This window comes from Bombina bombina, chromosome 9 (genome assembly GCF_027579735.1).
Source record: "Bombina bombina isolate aBomBom1 chromosome 9, aBomBom1.pri, whole genome shotgun sequence".
NCBI classification, from domain to species: domain Eukaryota; kingdom Metazoa; phylum Chordata; class Amphibia; order Anura; family Bombinatoridae; genus Bombina; species Bombina bombina.
The window spans coordinates 25,833,964-25,858,655 of record NC_069507.1 but is presented as its reverse complement, the minus strand read 5'-3'; the positions used below and the strand labels follow the sequence as shown (position 1 = coordinate 25,858,655).

At 36.3% G+C, this 24,692-nt stretch overlaps 1 protein-coding gene across 1 annotated transcript in view; it reads left to right on the top strand.

Moving 5' to 3' along the window:
* The window catches only part of NOLC1 (nucleolar and coiled-body phosphoprotein 1), a 46,180-nt gene that overhangs the window by 6,583 nt on the left and 14,905 nt on the right, over window positions 1-24,692 (top strand). Inside the window, exons 3-7 of the mRNA XM_053691968.1 lie at window positions 2,904-3,028; window positions 3,341-3,468; window positions 4,365-4,509; window positions 5,674-5,762; window positions 6,724-6,868. Of these exons, the coding sequence (XP_053547943.1) occupies window positions 2,904-3,028; window positions 3,341-3,468; window positions 4,365-4,509; window positions 5,674-5,762; window positions 6,724-6,868 (632 nt within the window). The remainder of the gene's footprint in view (window positions 1-2,903; window positions 3,029-3,340; window positions 3,469-4,364; window positions 4,510-5,673; window positions 5,763-6,723; window positions 6,869-24,692) is intronic.

The window sequence follows — 24,692 nt, the reverse complement described above, 5'->3', positions numbered from 1 at the left end:
TCAAATAAAAGTTTGTTCACTCCCAAACAGGTATCACAGGGGTACAGAGCTTTATCCAGTTAGTGGAAAGGGACATAGCTGATTTATGTAAGAAACAGAATAAATCACAGTACACAGCATTGAATGGTTTAAAAAATATCGAACAGCTCATCATTAAGGGGGCAGACAAGGGGGGTGCTATTGTATTATGGGATAAGGAGTATTATGTAAATGAAATTAATACACAATTATCAGATGTTAAAGTATATCAAAAATTGCCTGGTAATCCTATCTTTAACATAAGGAGAGAAATTGATGTATGTATTAATAATGCTAGTAAGAATGGTATTCTAGATAAAGACATAGCCAGATTCATTTTGGAATCTGATGACATTACTCCTATTTTATACACACTCTCTATGGTGCATAAATGCCTTAATGCTCCTCCTGGCCGCCCTATTGTGGCAGGTATGGGTTCCATCTTATCTAAGGTTTCTATTTATCTGGATAGAGTCCTAAGACCCCTTGTCCTTTCAAGTTCTTATATTAAGGATACAGGTGATTTTTTGGTCCAACTTCAGAATCTGTCTATTGATAATGATAAGGGTATACTCTTTAGTCTTGACGTGGCCTCATTATACACCTCAATTTCCCATGAAGCTGGTATTGGAGCTGTGGCTAAAGTATTGAGCCAAAACTTGGCTTTTACATCATTACAACAAGAATTTATTATTCAGTTATTAAACATGTACTTGGTTGTAATTATTTTTTGTTTGGCGATAATTATTACCTGCAGCTTCAAGGGACTGCCATGGGTTCCAATGTCGCCCCTACATCTATATGAATATCTTTGAAGAATAATTCGTCTATGGTCACCCATTATTTTTTACAATATGGTGCTACTTGGTGGCATTACATAGATGTTATTTTTGGCATATGGTTGGGTGACATTGGGACCCTTGAGAAATTTATTTTTTACCTTTATTCGGCCACCAGTAAATTTAAACTAGTGTTTAGTGAGGCGAGTGTGGTCTTTTTGGATACTAAGGTATCAAAGAATGCAGAAGGTTTTTCTGTGGTTCTATATAAAAAGGAAACAGACTGCAACACTCTCCTTCACTACACTAGTGCCCACTCCCCCTCTCATCAAATCTCTGCCTAAGAGTCAATTCCTTAGGGTGAGACGTATTGTGTCTGAAGATAATTTGAAAGAAAATAGGTTGAGGGAGATGGGCAATTGTTTTAGAGCTAGGGAATACCCTAATGACTTAATTGAGACTGAGATTGAGAATGCCTTTAAAACTTCTAGGCAGTCACTTTTAAAGAGGTAAAAATCTGTAAAAGAAAAATCTGATAGACTAGTGTTTATGAGTCAATACTTCTCTTTGAGTTTACAGATTCAAAAAGTATTACGCCGACATTGGCATGTCTTAAGGACCTGTGACTCTAATGTTATATAGTTTGGTAAACCATTTATGCCCGCTTATAGAAGAGGTAAGAACCTCAAGGATTCATTGGTCTGTGCAGATATTGGCCCCTTTAAAAAAAAAAAACTGGGGTACAGAGTTACATAGGGAAAAAGAATTGGAGGGGAATATCCCTTGTTTGGGATGCTCAAATTGTAAACGCATTATTAAAGACCCGGTGTTTAGCCATCCTCGCACTGGATATAGATTTAACATCAAAGGTTTTTATACATCTAATACAGAGTTTGTTGTTTTACTTAATTAAATGTCCTTGTTGTTTGGGGTACGTAGAGGAGACCACCCGTAGTATCCGGGAATGGATTAACCAACATAAAATCAACATTAGAACCAATAAGTTGGATGCACCGGTAGCGAACTCCTTTTTATCAGCGGGACATAATCAAAGTTAGATTTCAGGTCCTTGAACATATACAAATTCCTAGGAGGGGGGCAATAGAGTTAAAATCCTTAAAACTAGAGAGGTATTTTGGATCAACAAATTAGATACAATGTTTCCAAAAGGAATGAATAGGGATTTTGACCTGTTTGCCTTTAAATTGTTTAATTTTTTTTCTTTTCTTTTTCAGATTAAATTGGGACACTTCAGTTTGTTTACCTTTTTGTTTATAAATATACACCCCTGTGAAACGGTTATGTTTTAGTATGTATTGTTTACATTATAAGCTTCCTGTGTGTTGTGAACTCTGTGGAATGATGTAAAGGGTTAACCTATATTGATCAGGGGTTTATGGGTGTGGCTTGTTCTGTTAGTTTAGCCATACATGACTAAGGACTGTGTCCGAAACGACGTATAAGATTATTGGTCTGGCTGTTTTACAAGCTGAATAAACCTGCTTGAATGAAGTTTTGGTGGTGGTGTTTCCTCCTTTCTTCCTTATTTTGGGGTTTTTGCAGGACCCTGGTTGCGAGCACACCCTACATTATTCCCAGATGCTTGATATTTTGAACTTTGTTCAAGGTGGTTTAATGTGACTCCATTATCTGATGAAACAGCGAAAAGTCTTAAAGTGACATTAAACACTTAGAGATAATATAAAATGACGAATCGCATATATAAAAAAAACTACAATATAATTTCATTATTTATTTTGTCCACTTTTCCTGTAATTCCATTCTGAAATTGTGAGTTTTGCAGATCATGTTAGAAATGGAAGTGCAGAACGCTGTTATATTCCTCACAGCCATTGGTTTCACACTCTAGTGACCTGTTTTATAACTGTCCCTTATAGGCTACAGCAGAGAAGGTAATCTAAGTTACAACATGGCAGCTCCCATTGTTTTATAAACACTAAAACTTTACACTTATTTTGTCAACATTTAAACAACTAATGAAACTTTAAAACCTAAATCTACATGTTATTTTTAGACTAATCTTTTCTTTAAATGTTTCTATCATTTATTTAGGGTTTAAAGCAAATCTGATTTCTGTATTTTAAGGTCACCTAATGCAAAGAAAAGGAAACCACCAACCAACGGGCCTTCTAAAAAGCCTGTGAAAAAAGATGTGTCTAGTAGTGAAGAGAGTTCCAGCGATGAGGACGAACCTCCTGCTAAAAAACCAGGTGAGGAGACCTGTTGCTTAGTGTTAAAGGGACACTAAACACATTTCATGCACCTAGGTTTTACTGCACACGTGCAAACACATAAGCACTGGAATGTAGCGAGAGAGAGATTTCAACATGGTGGCAGTCATGACTAGACGAAGGCGGGAAATTACCTCAGTACTACTATGCTTATAAAATTTATTAAATGTTTAATTGTGCAATCCTTTTGTCCCAGTCTTGACAGCTGAGTTTTTGAATTTGCACACACTACATCCTATTTTTTAAGAGATATATATTTTATTTTGTTTATTTCTACTTATGCATTTTAAGCGACTCAACCTGCAGCTGGGAAAAAGCCTGTTGCAAAAGCCACTCCACCTAAGAAAGCCAAGAGCTCAAGTGAGGATTCCAGCGATGACTCGGACTCAGAAGAGGAAGCAAAGAAAAAGCCCCCTCCTGTAAGTTGCTGCTGCTCGTGTTGTACACGTGCACTGATATGGGGCAGCTTGTCTTCGCTGCGAGCTAACTGCAATGTCAGTAAGGTCATGGTATACGGTTGACATTGATATGAATGCTTAAAGCCATCATAATAAAAAAAAATAATAATTTTAGGCAGTGAGAATATTTTCTATATAAATTTATGTAGAACAAAAAAATTAGGAGCTGTGGTTTCCGAAAAACACTTTTTGTTTCAGGAGATGTTGAAAATTTAAAAATACAAACACTACCTTGATTGCTGCTCACTGTGTACAGTCGACCGTAATTTGTTAAATAAGTAATAAGTTAAAGAAATACATTGCACAGTTTTTACCTTCTCTCTTACATGATAAATTTTGGGTCCTATAAAAATGTCATTGTTGCTGATTTCTGAAATGAACCCCTTCTCGCCGTTAGGACATTTCATGCCGTCCTAACCGCGCTGAGCTTTAAGACGGTATGGAGCGTTCTAGCCTCTTGACTGTACTGAAACCAAACGTACTTCTTGAATGGGATTGCAGCTTGCGTCAGACACTCCCCCTTGACCCGATCCCAACATTGAAGTCTCGTGATCGCTTGCACGTTTACGTGATTTAAACCTTGTTCCGATGTAGACAAATTCAGCCAGTTAAGAAAGGGTTAAGTTAGTTTGTTTTTTGCATTGTTAGCATTTTTAGTTGGTGTGTATATATAAGCTAAATATGGGAAATTCTAGCCTAGAAATTGACCACTCTCCTTCCTGTTTGTTAGTGTTGATAGTGCCAGTACTAATATCTGATATGTTTTAATAATGGTGACTGTTTTTATTTGCTCTGTTTTTTTGTTTTTTTTTTAAACCTTTCTGACTATTAGCCCCTTGTATTCTCCTCCTGAATAGAAAAAGGTTGCAGCAAAACCCAAAGCAGCAGCAAAAACCCCACCACAGAAAAAGAAAGCTGAGGCCTCCAGTTCAGACTCCAGCAGCTCTGAGGATGAAGCGCCAAAGAAACCGCAGACGGCTGTGACCAAACCTCCTGTGAAATGTATGTTAACTTCATTTACCCAAGCTTGGAACTGATTGTGCAGCGGCTGATTAGAACGACGTACAGCTCTGTTGATAAATAGGCCCCACATGCATAAACATTTATTTTGGACACAAGAATATTGGTTTTCTAACAAGAACAAAAAAAAACATTTTAAAATGTCTTCTCGGTACAACAGAGAAATAAGATTACATGAAAGTCCATTTTTAGCTTAGAAAAAATGCTGCAAATTAGGCAAAGTTCATCCAAGTTCTTGAATTTTTCCATATTAAAGGGACATGAAACCCAATTTTCTTTCATGATTCAGATAGAGAATACAATTTTAAACAACTTTCTACTTTACTTCTATTATTTAATTTGTATCATTCTCTTGGTATCATTTGTAAAAGGAGCAGTGAAGCACTAATGGTTTCTAACTGAACACATGGGTGAGCCAATCACAATTGATATATATGTAGCTACCAATCAACAGCTAGAACCTAGGTTCTCTGCTGCTCCTGAACTTGCCTAGATAAACATTTCAGCAAAGGATAACAAGAGAAGGAAGCAAATTAAATAATAGAAGTAAATTGGAAAGTTGTTTAAAATTGTATTCTCTATCTGAATCATGCAAGAAAATGTTTGGGTTTCATGGCCCTTTAAAGGGACACTGAACCCAAATTTTTTCTTTTGTGATTCAGATAGAGCATGACATTTTAAGCAACTTTCTAATTTACTCCTATTATCAAAATTTGTTCATTCTCTTGGTATCTTTATTTGAAATGCAAGAATGTAAGTTTAGATGCCGGCCCATTTTTGGTGAACAACCTGGGTTGTTCTTGCTGATTGGTGGATAAATTCATCCACCAAAAAAAGTGCTGTCCGGAGTTCTGAACCAAAAAAGCTTAGATGCCTTTTTCAAATAAAGATAGCAAGTGAACGAAAAAAAATTAATAGGAGTAAATTAGAAAGTTGTTTAAAATTGCATGCTCTATCTGAATCACGAAAGAAAAATTAAAGTGTCCCTTTAAGTTAGACAAAGCAGTGAAATGGGCCATAACATGTTAAATCGGCAAGTGAACAGATCACCTTGTTAAAGTGCTTGCTGGGTTTTGAGACAAGTTATCTGCTTTTTTTTGTTTGTTTTTTATGTAATTTTACACTGTTCCTTATGTTTTGTGATAGCTGCAGCAAAGACTGCTCCAGCAGCTGGCAATGCAAGAGTGGCTGACCCTGACAGCAGCAGCGAGGACTCTGACAGTTCTGCGGCAAAGGTAATAGATCCAGGCACTGATTGGCTCCTGGGGACTTCACAATGAAGCAGGACACCGAAAAGTTACTAAGTTCCATGCCGTCCTAAAGACATTTACTCCCAGCGCTTTTAAAATGGCATGAAATGTCCTAATGATGTCTAGGGGTTAAACAGCAACTAGGGCTGCTTTATGTGTCTTTAGAGCAGAGATCCTTTATCAACAAATCAGTTTGTTTTGTGATCCTATTTTTTTTCTTTTTTGTAAAATATATATATATATAAAATTTTACCTATGTGTATATGATTAAAAATATATTTTACTGACCACCTGGCTAAAATCGGCTAATATTAAAGTTGTTCAATTTTTATTGCACAAATTATCATTAAATATAATTACATAAAATTATGCCATTAATTTGTGCTTTGGATAGCAGAAAAATGATATAGTAGTATAAAATATTACACAGCCCCCACCCGGCTACTTCTATGTACACGCACGTGTATATATGTGTGGTTGTGTGTTATTAATATTTGTGTATATGTATGTAAAACTTTATTTGAATGTGTGTTAGATGTCGTGTGCAAGGTTTTTTTTTCCCCCATTACACTTCAGGTCTCAAGTCTGTGCTAAATCTTATAGCACACTTGAGCGAAACCTGTAACTTTGTACTTGTAATGTTAGATCAGTCATGAAAGCCATTGAAAATATAGGTTGTGCTCGAGCAAAGTTTGTTGTGCTAACACTTCTGGTTAGTGCCCTTTATCATGGACTTGTAATATCAAGTCACCCGCTAACATCAGTGCTGTCCTGTGATATTGCATATCATTAGCGCACCAATTGTAGTCTAGCCCTATGTCTGCAAAAAGATTATGCAATAAGTTGTATTTGGTCTGTGTGTTATTTATTTAATAAATCTTTTTTTTTTTTTTTTAATATATATATATATATAAATATTAGTAATACTTATTGTGTTTGTTGATAGAAAGTGCCGCCTGCAAGAACAACTCCAGCAAAGTCTCCAGCTGCGGCAAAACTGCCCACCAAAAAGGCAGCTGCAAAGAAAGAGTCTAGCAGTGAGGATTCTTCAGATGGTGAAAAGCCCCCAGCAAAGCGCAAACCAGTGCCGGGTAAGGAGCTAGCTTAGGTGCTGTATTTTCTTTCATGTAATTGGCAAGAGTCCATGAGCTAGTGACGTATGGGATATACAATCCTACCAGGAGGGGCAAAGTTTCCCAAACCTCAAAATGCCTACAAATACACCCCTCACCACACCCACAATTCAGTTTTACAAATTTTGCCTCCTATGGAGGTGGTGAAGTAAGTTTGTGCTTGATTTTCTTCTGGGATATGCTCATTTTCATATGAGACCTCTCCAGCTTTGTATGCTGAATCAATGGTGCAGGGATTATACAAAGATATCACAATTAATATCCTTAAATCCCAATGTTCGACTCTCTCTGACTTGGTGGTTAGACCACCATCGTATAGTTCAAGGGGCCTCCTTTGTTCGTCCAACCTGGACTGTAATCACAACATATGCAAGTCTTTCAGGTTAGGGAGCTGTCTGGGGATCTCTGACAGCACAAGGGGTTTGGAAATCTCAAGATTACCAATCAATATTTTAGAGCTCCGTGCTATTTTCAGGGCTCTTCAGGTTTGACCTCTTGAAGAGAGAACCATTCATTTGTTTTCAGACAGACAATGTCACAACTGTGACATATGTCAATCATCAGGGTGGGACTCAGTCCCCTAGCTATGAAAGAATTATCTTGGATACTTGCTTGGGCGGAACCCAGCTCTTGTCTAATTTCTGCAGTATATATCTCAGGTGTAGACAATTGGGAAGCGGATTATCTCAGCCGTCAGACTTTACATCCAGGGGAGTGGTCACTCCATCCAGATGTGTTTTTTCATATTGTTCAGATGTGGGGTCTTCCAGAAATAGATCTGATGGCTTCCCATCTAAAAAATAAACTTCCCAGGTACCTGTCCAGGTCCAGGGATCCTCAGGCGGAGTCAGTGGATGCGTTAGCAGTTTCTTGGTTTTACCAACCTGCTTATATCTTCCCGCCTCTAGTTCTTCTTCCAAAAGTGATCTCCAAGATCATCATGGAACGTTCGTTTGTGTTTCTGGTAGCACCAGCATGGCCTCACAGGTTCTGGTATGCGGACCTTGTCCGGATGTCCAGTTGTCAACCTTGGCCACTTCCTTTAAGACCAGATCTTCTGTCTCAAGGACTGTTTTTCCATCAGGATCTCAGATCATTAAATTTGAATGTATGAGAATTGAACGCTTGGTGCTTAGTCATAGAGGTTTCTCTGAGTGATTGATACTATGTTACAGGCTCATAAATCTGTTTCTAGGAAGATTCATTATCGAGTTTGGAAGACTTATATTTCATGGTGTTCCTCTCATAAATTCTCCTGGCATTCTTTTAGAATTCCTAGAATTTTACAGTTTCTTCAGGATGGTTTGGATAAAGGTTTGTCTGCAAGTTCCTTGAAGGGACAAATCTCTGCTCTTTCTGTTTTATTTCACAGAAAGATTTCTAAACTTCCTGATATTCACTGTTTTGTTCAGGCTTTGGTCCGTGTCAAGCCTGTAATTAAATCAATCTCTCCTCCTTGGAGTCTTAATTTGGTTTTGAGAGCTTTACAGGATCCTCCTTTTGAGCCTATGCATTCTTTGGACATTAAACTACTTTCTTGGAAAGTGTTGTTCCTTTTGGCAATTTCTTCTGCTAGAAGAGTTTCTGAATTATCTGCTCTTTCTTGTGAGTCACCTTTTCTGATTTTCCATCAAGATAAGACGGTTTTGCGGACTTCATTTAAATTTTTACCTAAAGTTGTGAATTCTAACAATATTAATAGGGAAATTGTTGTCCCCTCTTTGTATCCTAATCCTAAGAATTCTTTGGAGAGATTCTTACATTCTCTGGATGTTGTAAGAGCTTTGAAATATGTTGAAGCTACTAAAGATTTCAGGAAGGCTTCTAGTCTATTTATCTTTTCTGGTTCTAGGAAAGATGTATGTGGTTGTAGAGAACTGCGCCTAGATTTATATATAAACGGGCTACACTATTAAAGCCCCCCTAACTGGATCTTGGATTCAAAGTACCGAAAAAGAGAATAGGAGCGCCAAAGTTGGCTAAAGTATATATGAAACAGGATAAATCAGGAACAAAGCTGGCTGAAAAGGAGGGTGATATTGACAATGGTATACCTAATAATGTATAGCACCTACATTATATATTATACATTATTAGATATACCATTGTCAATATCGCCCTCCTTTTCAGTAAGCTTTGTTCCTGATTTATATATACTTTATCCTACTTTGGCGCTACCCATTCCCTTTTTCGGTTTTCTGGTTCTAGGAAAGGTCAGAAAGCTTCTGCCATTTCTTTGGCATCTTGGTTAAAATTTTTGATTCATAAGGCTTATGTGGAGTCGGGTCAGGCCCGCCTCAGAGAATCACAGCTCATTCTACTAGATCAGTCTCTACTTTGTGGGCTTTTAAGAATGAAGCTTCAGTTGATCAGATTTGCAAAGCAGCGACTTGGTTGTCTTTGCATACATTTACTAAATTCTACCGTTTTTATGTATTTGCCTCTTTGGAAGCAGTTTTTGGTAGAAAAGTTCTTCAGGCAGCTGTTTCAGTTTGATTCCTCTGCTTATGTTTTAAGGTTTATTTTTCTTTTCAATTATAAGAAAAACGTATTCTTTTGGTTGTGGATTTAATTTTTCAGCGGAAAATGGCTGTTTTTATTTTAGCCCTCCCTCTCTAGTGACTCTTCTTTGGAGTTCCACATCTTGGGTATTTCTATCCCATACGTCACTAGCTCATGGACTCTTGCCAATTACATGAAAGAAAACATAATTTATGTAAGAACTTACCTGATAAATGCAATTCTTTCATATTGGCAAGAGTCCATGAGACCCACCCTTTTTATGGTGGTTATGTTTTTTTGTATAAAGCACAATTATATTTCCAATTCCTTTTTCTTCTACAAGATACAAGTCCACAGATTTCATCCTTACTTGTGGGATATTATCCTCCTGCTAACAGGAAGTGGCAAAGAGCACCACAGCAGAGCTGTATATATATATATATATATATATATATATATATATATATATATATATACTCCTCTCTTCCCTCCACCCCCAGTCATTCTCTTTGTCTATGTTATACTAGACGTAAATATCTTTATTGGTGTGAATCCATGGGCTACTCATGGAGTAAAGTTAGGATTCTGTCTTTTCTCCAAGAAGGATTGGAGAAAGGCTTATCAGCTAGTTCCTTAAAGGGACAAATTTCAGAGTTGTCAATTTTGTTTCACAAGCGTTTGGCAGATGTGCCAGATGTTCAGTCTTTTTGTCAGGCTCTAACCAGAATTAAGCCTGTATTTAGACCAATTACTCCTCCCTGGAGTTTGAATTTAGTTCTTCAAGGGGTTCCGTTTGAACCTTTACATTCCATAGATATAAAATTATCTTTGAAAGTTCTGTTTTTGGTTGCTATTTCTTCTGCTCGACGAGTTTCTGAGCTTTCAGCATTACAATGTGATTCGCCTTATCTCATTTTTCATTCTGATAAGGTGGTTTTACGTACCAAACCTGGATTTCTTCCTAAGGTTGTTTCAAATAAGAATATTAATCAGGAAATTCTTGTTCCTTCATTATGTCCTAATCCTCCTTCCAAGAAGGAGCATCTGTTACATAACTTGGACGTAGTCCTTGCCTTAAAGTTTTACTTACAGGCAACTAAGGATTTCCGTCAATCATCTTCATTGTTCATTGTTTATTCTGGAAAGCGTAGGGGTCAGAAAGCTACGGCTACCTCTCTTTCTTTCTGGCTGAGAAGTATCATCCGCCTGGCATATGAGACTGCTGGACAGCAGCCTCCTGAAAGAATTACGGCTCATTCTACTAGGGCTGTGGCTTCCACATGGGCGTTTAAAAATGATGCATCTGTTGAACAGATTTGTAAGGCTACGACTTAGTCGTCCCTTCATACTTTTTACAAATTTTACAAATTTGATACTTTTGCTTCTTCTGAGGCTGTTTTTGGGAGAAAAGTTCATTAAGCAATGGTGCCTTCCGTTTAGGTCTCTGTCTTGTCCCTCCCTTTCATCCGTGTCCTGTAGCTTTGGTATTGTATCCCACAAGTAAGGATGAAATCTGTGGACTTGTCGTATCTCTTGTAGAAGAAAAGGAAATTATGCTTACCTGATAAATTGATTTCTTCTACGATACGACAAGTCCACGGCCCTCCCTGTCAATTTTAGACAGATAGTTTTTTTAATTATAACTTCAGTCACCTCTGCACCTTCTAGCTTTTCCTTTCTCTTCCTATAAGCTTTGGTCGAATGACTGGTGGTGGAGGGGAAGGGAGGAGCTATATATACAGCTCTGCTGTGGTGCTCTTTGTCACTTCCTGTTAGCAGGAGGAAAATATCCCACAAGTAAGGATGAAATCCGTGCACTCGTCGTATCGTAGAAGAAATCAATTTATCAGGTAAGCATAAATTTCCTTTTTTTGATACTTTTTACTCCTTTTTTTTTATCACCCCACTACTTGGCTATTCGTTAAACTGAATTGTGGGTGTGGTGAGGGGTGTATTTATAGGCATTTTGAGGTTTGGGAAACTTTGCCCCTCCTGGTAGGATTGTATATCCCATACGTCACTAGCTCATGGACTCTTGCCAATATGAAATAAATGAATTTATCAGGTAAGTTCTTACATAAATTATGTTTTACTTATGTATTTAAATGTGTAATGAAGATAATCCGATCTAACCTCTTAGATCAGAATCCCACTGTGTTTATGTTGGAGAGTAGATTAAAATGAGATTAAAGGGACAGTACACTGTAAAATTGTTTTTCCATAAATGTATATTAAATGACTTGTTATACCAACTGCAGGGTATAAAATATTTGAGAAATTGCATTTTCGGGTTTATTTGTGTATCTGAAGTAGCTGGTTTTGTGCTTTGAAACCACAGCCTATTACAATGGGTTGAACTTAAAGGTGATATCAGATCTCATTATGTTCTAAGTTTGTGTAAGCAGACTTGCTTCCTTATCTTATATTTGTCTGGAACACCAAAGCTCAATACTTAGAGAGAACAATGGAAAATTATCATTTTATTACTTAACTATCCTGCCCCTCACTGAGGGTGTAATCTCTTCTGCTGGCTGTGTTTACTTAGGCTATTCAATAGCGTATACGCCAGTATCAAAACTTTCAGTATAGGTTGGGAAACCACAAGCTAAATCAGCTATTTCAAATGCTGAAATAGGAGTAAAGGAGCCACTTGCAACCAATTTAATACACTCTAGCAGGTAAAAAGGATCATTGGGAATAATTTAACCCCTTAATGACCACAGCACTTTTCCATTTTCTGTCCGTTTGGGACCAAGGCTATTTTTACATTTTTGTGGTGTTTGTGTTTAGCTGTAATTTTCTTCTTACTCATTTACTGTACCCACACATATTATATACCGTTTTTCTCGCCATTAAATGGACTTTCAAAATATACCATTATTTTCATCATATCTTATAATTTACTATAAAAAAATATTATAAAATATGAGGAAAAAATGGAAAAAAACACACTTTTTCTAACTTTGACCCCCAAAATCTGTTACACATCTACAACCACCAAAAAACACCCATGCTAAATAGTTTCTAAATTTTGTCCTGAGTTTAGAAATACCCAATGTTTACATGTTCTTTGCTTTTTTTGCAAGTTATAGGGCCATAAATACAAGTAGCACTTTGCCATTTCCAAACCACTTTTTTTCAAAATTAGCGCTAGTTACATTGGGACACTAATATCTTTCAGGAATTTCTGAATATCCATTGACATGTATATATTTTTTTTTTAGAAGACATCCCAAAGTATTGATCTAGGCCCATTTTGGTATATTTCATGCCACCATTTCACCGCCGAATGCGATCAAATAAAAAAATTATTTTACTTTTTCACAAATTTTTTCACAAACTTTAGGTTTCTCACTGAAATTATTTACAAACAACTCATGAAATTATGGAATAAATGGTTGTAAATGCTTCTCTGGGATCCCCTTTGTTCATAAATAGCAGACATATATGGCTTTGGCTTTGCTTTTTGGTAATTAGAAGGCTGCTAAATGCCACTGCGCACCAACCGTGGGAGCTTCTAGGGTTAATTTTAGCTGTAGTGTAGTAGACAACCCCAAGTATTGATCTAGGCCCATTTTGGTATATTTCATGCCACCATTTCCCCTTTGTTCATAAATAGCAGACATATATGGCTTTGGCGTTGCTTTTTGGTAATTATAAGGCCGCTAAATGCTGCTGCGCATCACATGTGTATTATGGCCAGCAGTGAAGGGGTTAATTAGGTAGTTTGTAGGGAGCTTGCAGGGTTAATTTTAGCTTTAGTGTAGAGATCAGACTCCCACCTGACACATCCCACCCCCTGATCCCTCCCAAACAGCACTCTTCCCTCCCCCACCCCACAATTGTCCCCGCCATCTTAAGTACTGGCAGAAAGTCTGCCAGTACTAAAATAAAAGGTATAAAAAAAAAAAAAAAACCTCCCTGATCCCCCCAAAATAGCTCCCTAACCCTCCCCCTCTGCCTTATTGGGGCCATCTTGGGTACTGGCAGCTGTCTGCCAGTACCCAGTTTGCAAATAAAAATGTTTTTTTTTAATTTTTTACTATTTGTTTCTGTAGTGTAGCTTCCCCCCCACAGTCAATACCCCACCAGCCAAACCGATCACCAAAATAAACATATTCACCCCTTTGATCCCCACTTCTAACAAAAAAATTTTCTGTAGCGTAGTGGTTCCCACCCGCTCCCTCCCCGTGCACGCGCCCGCCCGGCCTCCCCGTGCACGTGCATGCGTCCCCGCCCCCGATCCCGCCCCCCTCCGCATCACAAAGGCCATCAATGGCCGCCACCCACCTCCCACACCGGCACCCACCAACGAACGTAGCCGTTAATGTCCGGTGCAGAGAGGGCCACAGAGTGGCTCTCTCTGCACCGGATGGCTACAAATGGTTATTGCAGGATGCCTCGATATCGAGGCATCACTGCAATAACCGGAAAGCAGCTGGAAGCGAGCAGGATCGCTTCCAGCTGCTTTCCAAACCGAGGACGTGCAGGGTACGTTCTCAGGCATTAACTGCCTTTTTTTTTTGAGGACGTACCCTGCACGTCCTCGGTCATTAAGGGGTTAAAGGGGAGAAAGTTTTTGGGTGAACTGTCCCTTTAAACACTTGTTTTTCTTCATGATTCAGGTAGAGCATGCAATAAAAAAAAATCTGATTTAATTCAATAATCCTTTATTTTTTTAGATGCATACCTAGGTAGATAGTGTGCATGTGTCTGTGCAGAGTGATAATAGAAGTGGATTTTTTTGTAGGTTCTGTCTGAATCATGATAGAAAAATTGGGTTTCATGTCCCTTTAAGGGGAGAAGTGGGTGTGTAAACATTATTAATGGTTAAAAAAAAAAGTGTCTCTTCTCTCTTTCCTTCTATTTCCTTTCTTTCCTTTTCTTTCTTAAATAGGGTTAGAGTCCTAAGGCAGAACAGTGTTATCACACTGCTTCTTGACTATAAAAACTGATCAGACCTTAAATATATATATATATACTGTCATAAGTATCTTTTGTGTTATATAGTGGGGGGAAAAGTATATGGGTATGTGAGAATATATTATATTTATATATTATTACATACTCATACACTATCCTATATCTGATTATTTTGGATTGCATTATATTAAAATATATCATGTACAACAATAAAGATACCAGTGACGGTAGTTTAACACAGTACAGTGCAGAGATTGGCTTTTTATACTGTAATCAACAAGATGTTAGGCCTCTAAAGGGATAGGAAAGCCAAAATTAAACTTGCACGATTCAGAGCAGTTTAAGACACTTTTAAATTCACTTCTTTTTTCAAATGTGCTTTGTTCTCTTGGTATCCCTTATTGAAAAAAGAATACGCACATATCCTATACTAGCGGGAGCTGCTGTTGGTTGGTGCCTGCACGCATTTGTCTCTTGTGATTGGCTAACTAGATATGTTCAGCTAACTGCCAGTAGTACAATGTTGTTCCTTCAGCAAAGGATAACAAGAGAATAAAGCAAATTTGAAAATAGAAGTAAATTAGAAAGCTTTTTTTGTTTTGTTTTTTCAGTTTTGTATGTTCTATCCAAACCATGAAAGAAACTTTTGGGGTTTCCTGTCCCTTTTTAAATATATTTCATGTTAAGTCCAGCTACTCTGCAGAATTGGCCCAATATAACATTAAATAAATATATTCCTGAAAAGCAACTGTTCTTCTCTTCTAATATAAGTTCCATACAGCCACTGGATTCAAAAACCTAAAATTCTCTTCTAGGAATATTCTTAAAGGGACATTCTACTTGATTATTTTTTTTATTGTTAAAAAAGATGTATAACGCCTTTACTCTCCATTCCCCAGCTTTCCACAACCAACACTATTATATTAATATACTTTATAACCTCTAATGTGCAATATAGGGATTTCTTTTTAATGGTAGTGAGAGTCCACAAAATCCTATTCTTACATATGGGAATTCATCTCCTGGCCACCAGGATTCGGCAAAGAACATTTAATTATCCCTCCTACTTCCCCTTCTTTCCCAGTAGTTTTTTGCCTCCTCTAGGAGGTGGGCAGAGATAGAGGTGGTCTGCAGGATTTCTTTCTACCACAACCCTCAATGGACAGTTTCTACAAGAAAAAAGTTAAGGGAGTTGCTGCTGACTTTTTTTTAAAGGGACGATCAAGTGATTCAGAAAGAGCAGCAGTTTTAAGACCCTTTACAATTTACTTCCATATAGAAATTTTGCAGTCTTTTTATATTCACACTTTCTGGGGAACAAAATTCTATGGAGTATGTGCACAAGCTCACAGGGTATATGTATACTAGACTGTGATTGGCTGATATCTGTCACATGATACAGGGGGCCGGAAAATGGGAGAAAAAAATAAATTTGTCAGAGAAAAATCTACTGCTTATTTGAAATTCAGAGTAGGTGCTTTGTTTGTTTGTTTAGTATGTACTTGTAAATTATGGAATTTTACTGCAATGAGTGGTCCTTTAATCTTTCCCGAGCCTACCCTTGTATTCCAGAGCTTTTTGTCTTTCCCTCATGTATATCCTCAACCTGCATCTACAATGGACCCATAAGCAAGCGGAAAGGTTTAGAGTTAAAGGGACATTATGCACTCTTTTTTTTTTCTTTGCATAAATGTTTTGTAGATTATCTATTTATATAGCCCATAAAGTTTAGTTTTTTTAAAATGTATAGTTTTGCTTATTTTTAAATAACATTACTCTGATTTTCAGACTCCTAACCAAGCCCTAAAGTTTTATTTGAATACCATCAGCTACCTTCTCCAGCTTGCTCCTGTTTGTATAAAGGGTCTTTTCATATGCAAAAGAAGGGGGAGGGGGGGGAGTGTCTTACCACTTGCAGTGGGCTTTCCAGCTACCTTTTCAACAGAGATAAACTGACAGCTTCTAAGTAAGTTTTTAAACCATTTTATACTGGATTTTTATATCAGTATCTGTGCATCTTATTCTTTATAGTAGTGTCTATTACATGCAGTTATATGAACATGAGTGTATACTGTCCATTTAAATGTGTTGTAGCTGTCTTTTTATATTCACAGTTTCTGGGGAACAAGATCCTACAGAGTATGTGCACAAGCGTGACTCGCAAACTAGAGGTTGCATGTTTTGATCGCGGGCACAGCTTCCAATTTCTTTGGTTGCGTTTTTCTTTACCAGAATCTAGATTCTCTGACTGCAGAGTTAATCAGCTGATTTTGACTCAGAGGTTTTTCTTAGTCTGTTTGATACTAAGCCTGTCACCAGATGCTTTCATCATAGGGTGTGAAAGGTATATTTATCTTATTGTGCTGGACATTTTTTTTATTTATTTTTTCTGGATCAGAATGAGTATCCCACTTATTTTATAGTCCTTTTTTTGTTTTGTTTTGTTAACAGAAGGACTTGAAAAGGAACTTTTGCCTAGCTCTATTAATGGGTAGATTTTATCTTTTCCTATTTTGTTATATAGGAAGCTGACATGTTTCCTGATCAATCTTTTATCATGCCATGGTTCAAATTAGACCAGTTTTTAAAGCTATGACTCCTCCTTTGGAGTCTTAATCTTGTTTTCACATTTTTTTACAGCACGCTCCTTTTGAGTCTATACGTTCTCTTGACATAGTTATTCTGGAAGGTAATATTCTTGTTGATGGATCTCTTCTGCACTTTCAGAATTGTCTGCTCTTCACAGTGATCCACCCTTATTTGGGGTCTCACCAGGAAATGGAAGTTGTATGGACAAATTAGGTTTCCCTACCTAGAGGTAGTGTCGATGGATAACATAAATCTGAATTTTGTTGTACTGTCTTTTTGGCTTAAACTTGATTCTCCTAAGGTCTTCATTAATCGGCATTCCTTTTTGGCCTTTTTCTCTGGACAGCGTGAGGGTCAAATGGCCTCTGCGTTTTCTTTCTTTTTAATAAAGAGCTGCTGTGGAGCAGTGGTAAGCTCATTGACTAGCAAGCACTGGAGCAGTGGTTTGAATCCACCCTACGTCTTCTACCCAGAGAGAGGTCTTTATTCATGAGACTTACTCTAAGGCGGGTCAACAGCCTCCGGATTGTATTACTGTTCTTTCCACCCGTTTGGTGTCAATGTTTTGGGAATGAGTCTTTGGTCAATCAGATCGACAAGGCTGTTAACTGGCCTTCTCTACATGCGTTTACTAAAGTTTACCAGTTTGTTGTTTTAGCCTCGGCTGAGGCATCATTTGGAAGAAAAGTTATTTAGGTGGTGGTGCCTGTTATCTAGATGACTGCTTTACTTATTTCATCCCACCCTAACTTCTTTGCGGACTGGGTATAGGTAATATGTACGAATAGGATTTCCTGGATTCTCACTACCATTAGACAGAAAATGAAAGGTATTCTTACTTGATAAATTCTTTTATTTCTTGGTAGTGAGAGTCCACAAATCAGCACTGAAATGTTTCTGTGGCAGCAGTATAATTGCACCTCGTAACCCCTGTTATCTCTCTTACTTTTCCCTTTCCTCAGTTTGAGCTTCTGGGAGGGGGGAGTAGGAGCGAAAATTAAATGTTTGTGGTGTCTTTGCCTCCTGGTGGCCAGGAGATGAATTCCCATATGTAAAAATAGGATTTTGTGGACTCTCACTGCCTCATAATTTATCAGGTCAGAATAAATTTTATTTTTCAAGTAGACTGTCCCTTTTAAATATGAACCGATGCTCTAGGAGTTTACTTTTTTCAACAGTTGCTGGTTTACATTCCAGTCGGATCAAAGAAAGGAAGATACCACCTATAACAAGGCCCAAGTGACCGGCTCGGAAGTTATATATTTAAATGAGAGAATTTATGTTTTTAGTGATAATTGAATAAGTGTGGCCCGAAATATCCAGCCTAAATCTTTATTTGGGAGACAAAATAAATGGGCAGATTCAACTATAGCTTCACAGCCCCTTTGAGATAAAGTAATCTTTGAATCTCAAAGGGGCTGAATCTGTTGGCGCTCTACAAATAACAGATGATAACAACAATAAAATACAGGGCTATACCCCAGACAGTACCCAGCATATAGAGAGGAGATATAAAAGTAGTGTTACTCACCACCTTCACTCTCCCTAGACCTTCTGCTGGGGCCTCTGGCTGCTGTGCTACCTTTAGACCATGCAGATTTATGTAACGAGGCAGCTTATAGCAGTAATTCTAATACGTGATAAAATCAGAGTGGAGGGGGCGCAGAATGGTATACAATTCAGATGGTAGTTATTGATAACCCTTAAAGACAATTTAAAACTTAAACTAATGTTATCTTATGAGGTGAAAAATATATCAATATAAGGTTATATAAATCCCTTTTGGAGTATACAGGAAAGAAAATGTCTCTCTTTACAAATAAGTTGATAGCTGAGCGGCGGCTGCCTCCTCTCAACCGGATGATCCAGGCAAGAACTAGGAGAAATAAAAAACAGAGGGGCGCCTCGTGTGGTATAGTCTGATTGAAGACATAAGAAAAAGCAACAGAATAGCCAAATGAGTACTCACATACTCCACGAGCACACTCATGTGCTGGTAGGGGCAGGCTGTAGATTTAGATGGGTGTGACAGCTCACCCTTTCAAGGATACTTCCAATACTGTAGTTCTGCAACAGGTGTAAAACAAACAGAGAGCACTATATGTGCAGACCATTAAGGATGATACATAAAAATGTGCTTTATAGTATAAAGTGGGTACTCACATACTCCCAAAGCACACCAATGTGCTGGTAGATACAGGCTGCAGATTCAGGCAGGTGTGGCAGCTCACCCAAACAAACAATCTTTTGGTATTGATGCAGTGAAAACAAAGGCAGGTTTAATGCTTCTCAGTAGCTGTGCACTTAATAGTGATTGCAGGCAAATGGTAGGAAATGAGATCCACTCCAAAAGTAAAAATTTGCAAATATTTATTAAAAACAAAAATTTAAAAACACCAGGGTTGTTATACAAAGTGGATTACAGGGTCACCCAGTTGGCCCAAATGATTGCAAAAGTCAATTTTTTAGTTGCAAAGTATATTTTTTCTAGTGAACAACCAATTGGCCTCAGAGACACCTGATAGCTCACACAGGTGAGAATCAATTAGGAACACACCTCTTAGAATGGACACAATTGTTTGTTTGTAGGGTATAAAAGGCAGAGGTAGGAATGATTATGATATGCCTGATGAAACGGTTTGCCAACCGAGAAACGCGTTGCAATCATTGGGGCCAACTGGGTGACCCTGTAATCCACTTTGTATAACAACCCTGGTGTTGTTTTTAAATTTTTACTTTTGGAGTGGATCTCATTTCCTACCATTTGCCTGCAATCACTATTAAGTGCACAGCTACTGAGAAGCATTAAACCTGCCTTTGTTTTCACTGCATCAATACCAAAAGATCGTTTGTTTGGGTGAGCTGCCACACCTGCCTGAATCTGCAGCCTGTATCTACCAGCACATTGGTGTGCTTTGGGAGTATGTGAGTACCCACTTTATACTATAAAGCTCATTTCTATGTATCATCCTTAATGGTCTGCACATATAGTGCTCTCTGTTTGTTTTACACCTGTTGCAGAACTACAGTATTGGAAGTATCCTTGAAAGGGTGAGCTGTCACACCCATCTAAATCTACAGCCTGCCCCTACCAGCACATGAGTGTGCTTGTGGAGTATGTGAGTACTCATTTGGCTATTCTGTTGCTTTTTCTTATGTCTTCAATCAGACTATACCACACGAGGCGCCCCTCTGTTTTTTATTTCTCCTTATAGCAGTAATTAATGGTCAGCATTGAAGACACTGCAGCCCTTTAAAGCTCACGGTATGGAGACCGTAGATGCGACCTGACAATTGTGGTGAGGGTACTTCCACTCGCTCTATCATGTAGGCCAATAACCTCGCTCACAAAAGTCCAGTGCGATGTTCAGCTCTTTTTTTCCCAGTGTGGAAGGCAGTCTGGGACAGACGCAGCCAAGGGCTTAAGGAGTTGGAGGTGCAGGAGAGTAATCGAGCTGCGTTTCTTCTTCTTCTGCAGCTGTGTATCTTCTTCTGCAAACGCCAACTAGAAGTCATTTTATGGGTTAAATTATATTGTTTCGTGGTGGTAAAAATCAGGCAGTTCTGCTTCTCCACTATAATTTGTAGGTATGGGAGAAAATTTGTGTTTTGCAAGAGAATGGCGAATATGGCCACAGGCAGCATCATTTGGCTATTTTCGGAGCAGCATATATCTTTACAAATCCAGATCTTTTGTGTGTTAGTGCTTTTCACACTGATATATCCGTTTGTTTTCTAAAACGAATGGCAAAAACTAATTTTGTTTAGTTTCTTCCCATACCTAATAATTTGTTTAAAAAAACATAAAAAAATATAATTTGTAAGCCAGAATATGATATAAATGATATAAAATGATATAAAAAAATTATATAAGATAAACAATAAAATGTAGAAAAAACTATATATATATATATTATACTTAAATCACTGGTGTTGCAAAGTCCCAATATCCACAAATTGAGAGTCCAATGATCAATATGAGATCTCTGTTAAAAGTGTGCTGGATCGTTGGTGATTTCTTCAATATAAAGGCAGCTCCGCTCAGAATTCCGGTGCATGGAATTTGACTATAAAACAGGAAGAAAAGAAAGAGGGCGCCTCATAGTGTATTACGCTCATCAAGATGTTTAGCATTCATAATTAATTCGCTTACCAGAATGTTGCACCGTACTGTGACCGATGCAAAAAGGCAGGCTTGCACTTAAAGGGCCATTATACACTCATTTTTTTCTTTGCATAAATGTTTTGTAGATGATCTATTTATAAAGCCCATAAAGTTGTTGGTTTTTTTTTTTTTAAATGTATAATTTTGCTTATTTTTAAATAACATTGCTCTGATTTTCAGACTCCTAACCAAGCCCCAAAGTTTTATTTGAATACCGTCAGCTACCTTCTCCAGCTTGCTCCTGTTTGTGTAAAGGGTCTTTTCATATGCAAAAGAAGGGGGAGTGTCTTATTTCCCTCTTGCAGTGGGCTTTTCAACAGAGCCAAACTGACAGCTTCTAAGTACGTTTTTAAACCGTTTTATACTGGATTTTTATATCAGTATCTGTGCATCTTATTCTTTATAGTAGTGTCTATTACATGCAGTTATACGAAAATGAGTGTATACTGTATATTTATATCAGTATCTGTACATATTCTGTATAGTAGTGTCTATTACATGCAGTTATACGAAAATGAGTGTATACTGTATATTTATATCAGTATCTGTACATATTCTGTATAGTAGTGCCTATTACATGCAGTTATATGACAATTAGTGTATATACTGTATATTTATATTGGTATCTGTACATATTCTGTATAGTAGTGTCTATTACATGCAGTTAAATGACAATTAGTGTATACTGTATATTTATATCAGTATCTGTACATATTCTGTATAGTAGTGTCTATTACATGCAGTTATACGAAAATGAGTGTATACTGTATATTTATATCAGTATCTGTACATATTCTGTATAGTAGTGTCTATTACATGCAGTTATACGAAAATGAGTGTATACTGTATATTTATATCAGTATCTGTACATATTCTGTATAGTAGTGCCTATTACATGCAGTTATATGACAATTAGTGTATATACTGTATATTTATATTGGTATCTGTACATATTCTGTATAGTAGTGTCTATTACATGCAGTTAAATGACAATTAGTGTATACTGTATATTTATATCAGTATCTGTACATATTCTGTATAGTAGTGTCTATTACATACAGTTATATGACAATTAGTGTATACTGTATATTTATATCAATAGCTGTACATATTCTGTATAGTAGTGCCTATTACATGCAGTTATATGTAATTAGTGTATACTGTATATTTATATCAGTATCTGTACATATTCTGTATAGTAGTGTCTGTTACATGCAGTTATATGACAATTAGTATATACTGTATATTTATATCAGTATCTGTACATATTCTGTATAGTAGTGTCTGTTACATGCAGTTATATGACAGTTAGTGTATACTGTATATTTATATCAGTATCTGTACATATTCTGTATAATAGTGTCTATTACATGCAGTTATATGACAATTAGTGTATACTGTATATTTATATCAGTATCTGTACATATTCTGTATAGTAGTGTCTATTACATGCAGTTATATGACAATTAGTATATACTGTATATTTATATCAGTATCTGTACATATTCTGTATAGTAGTGTCTATTACATGCAGTTATATGACAATTAGTGTATACTGTATATTTATATCAGTATCTGTACATATTCTGTATAGTAGTGTCTATTACATGCAGTTAAATGACAATTAGTGTATACTGTATATTTATATCAGTATCTGTACATATTCTGTATAGTAGTGTCTGTTACATGCAGGTATATGACAATTAGTGTATACTGTATATTTATATCAGTATCTGTACATATTATGTATAGTAGTGTCTATTACATGCAGTTATATGTAATTAGTATATACTGTATATTTATATCAGTATCTGTACATATTCTGTATAGTAGTGTCTGTTACATACAGTTATATGACAATTAGTATATACTGTATATTTATATAAGTTTCTGTACATATTCTGTATAGTAGTGTCTATTATGCACAGTTATATGACAATTAGTGTATACTGTATATTTATATCAGTATCTGTACATATTCTGTATAGTAGTGTCTATTACATGCAGTTATATATAATTAGTGTATACTGTATATTTATATTTATATCAGTATCTGTACATATTCTGTATAGTAGTGTCTATTACATGCAGTTATATGACAATTAGTGTATACTGTATATTTATATCAGTATCTGTACATATTCTGTATAGTAGTGTCTGTTACATGCAGTTATATGACAGTGTATACTGTATATTTATATCAGTATCTGTACATATTCTGTATAGTAGTGTCTATTACATGCAGTTATATGACAATTAGTGTATACTGTATATTTATATCAGTATCTGTACATATTCTGTATAATAGTGTCTATTACCTGCAGTTATATGACAATTAGTGTATACTGTATATTTATATCAGTATCTGTACATATTCTGTATAGTAGTGTCTATTACATGCAGTTATATGACAATTAGTGTATACTGTATATTTATATCAGTATCTGTACATATTCTGTATAGTAGTGTCTATTACATGCAGTTATATGACAATTAGTATATACTGTATATTTATATCAGTATCTGTACATATTCTGTATAGTAATGTCTATTACATGCAGTTATGACAATTAGTGTATACTGTATATTTATATCAGTATCTGTACATATTCTGTATAGTAGTGTCTATTACATGCAGTTATATACAATTAGTGTATACTGTATATTTATATCAGTGTCTGTACATATTCTGTATAGTAGTGTCTATTACATGCAGTTATATACAATTAGTGTATACTGTATATTTATATCAGTGTCTGTACATATTCTGTATAGTAGTGTCTATCACATGCAGTTATATGTAATTAGTGCATACTGTATATTTATATCAGTATCTGTACATATTCTGTATAGTAGTGTCTATTACATGCAGTTATATGACAATTAGTATATACTGTATATTTATATCAGTATCTGTACATATTCTGTATAGTAGTGTCTATTACATGCAGTTATATGACAATTAGTGTATACTGTATATTTATATCAGTATCTGTACATATTCTGTATAGTAGTGTCTGTTACATGCAGTTATATGACAATTAGTGTATACTGTATATTTATATCAGTATCTGTACATATTCTGTATAGTAGTGTCTATTACATGCAGTTATATATAATTAGTGTATACTGTATATTTATATCAGTATCTGTACATATTCTGTATAGTAGTGTCTATTACATGCAGTTATATGTAATTAGTGTATACTGTATATTTATATCAGTATCTGTACATATTCTGTATAGTAGTGTCTATTACATGCAGTTATATGACAATTAGTGTATACTGTATATTTATATCAGTATCTGTACATATTCTGTATAGTAGTGTCTATTACATGCAGTTATATGACAATTATTGTATACTGTATATTTATATCAGTATCTGTACATATTCTGTATAGTAGTGTCTATTACATGCAGTTATATGACAATTAGTGTATACTGTATATTTATATCAGTGTCTGTACATATTCTGTATAGTAGTGTCTATTACATGCAGTTATATGACAATTAGTGTATACTGTATATTTATATCAGTGTCTGTACATATTCTGTATAGTAGTGTCTATTACATGCAGTTATATGACAATTAGTGTATAC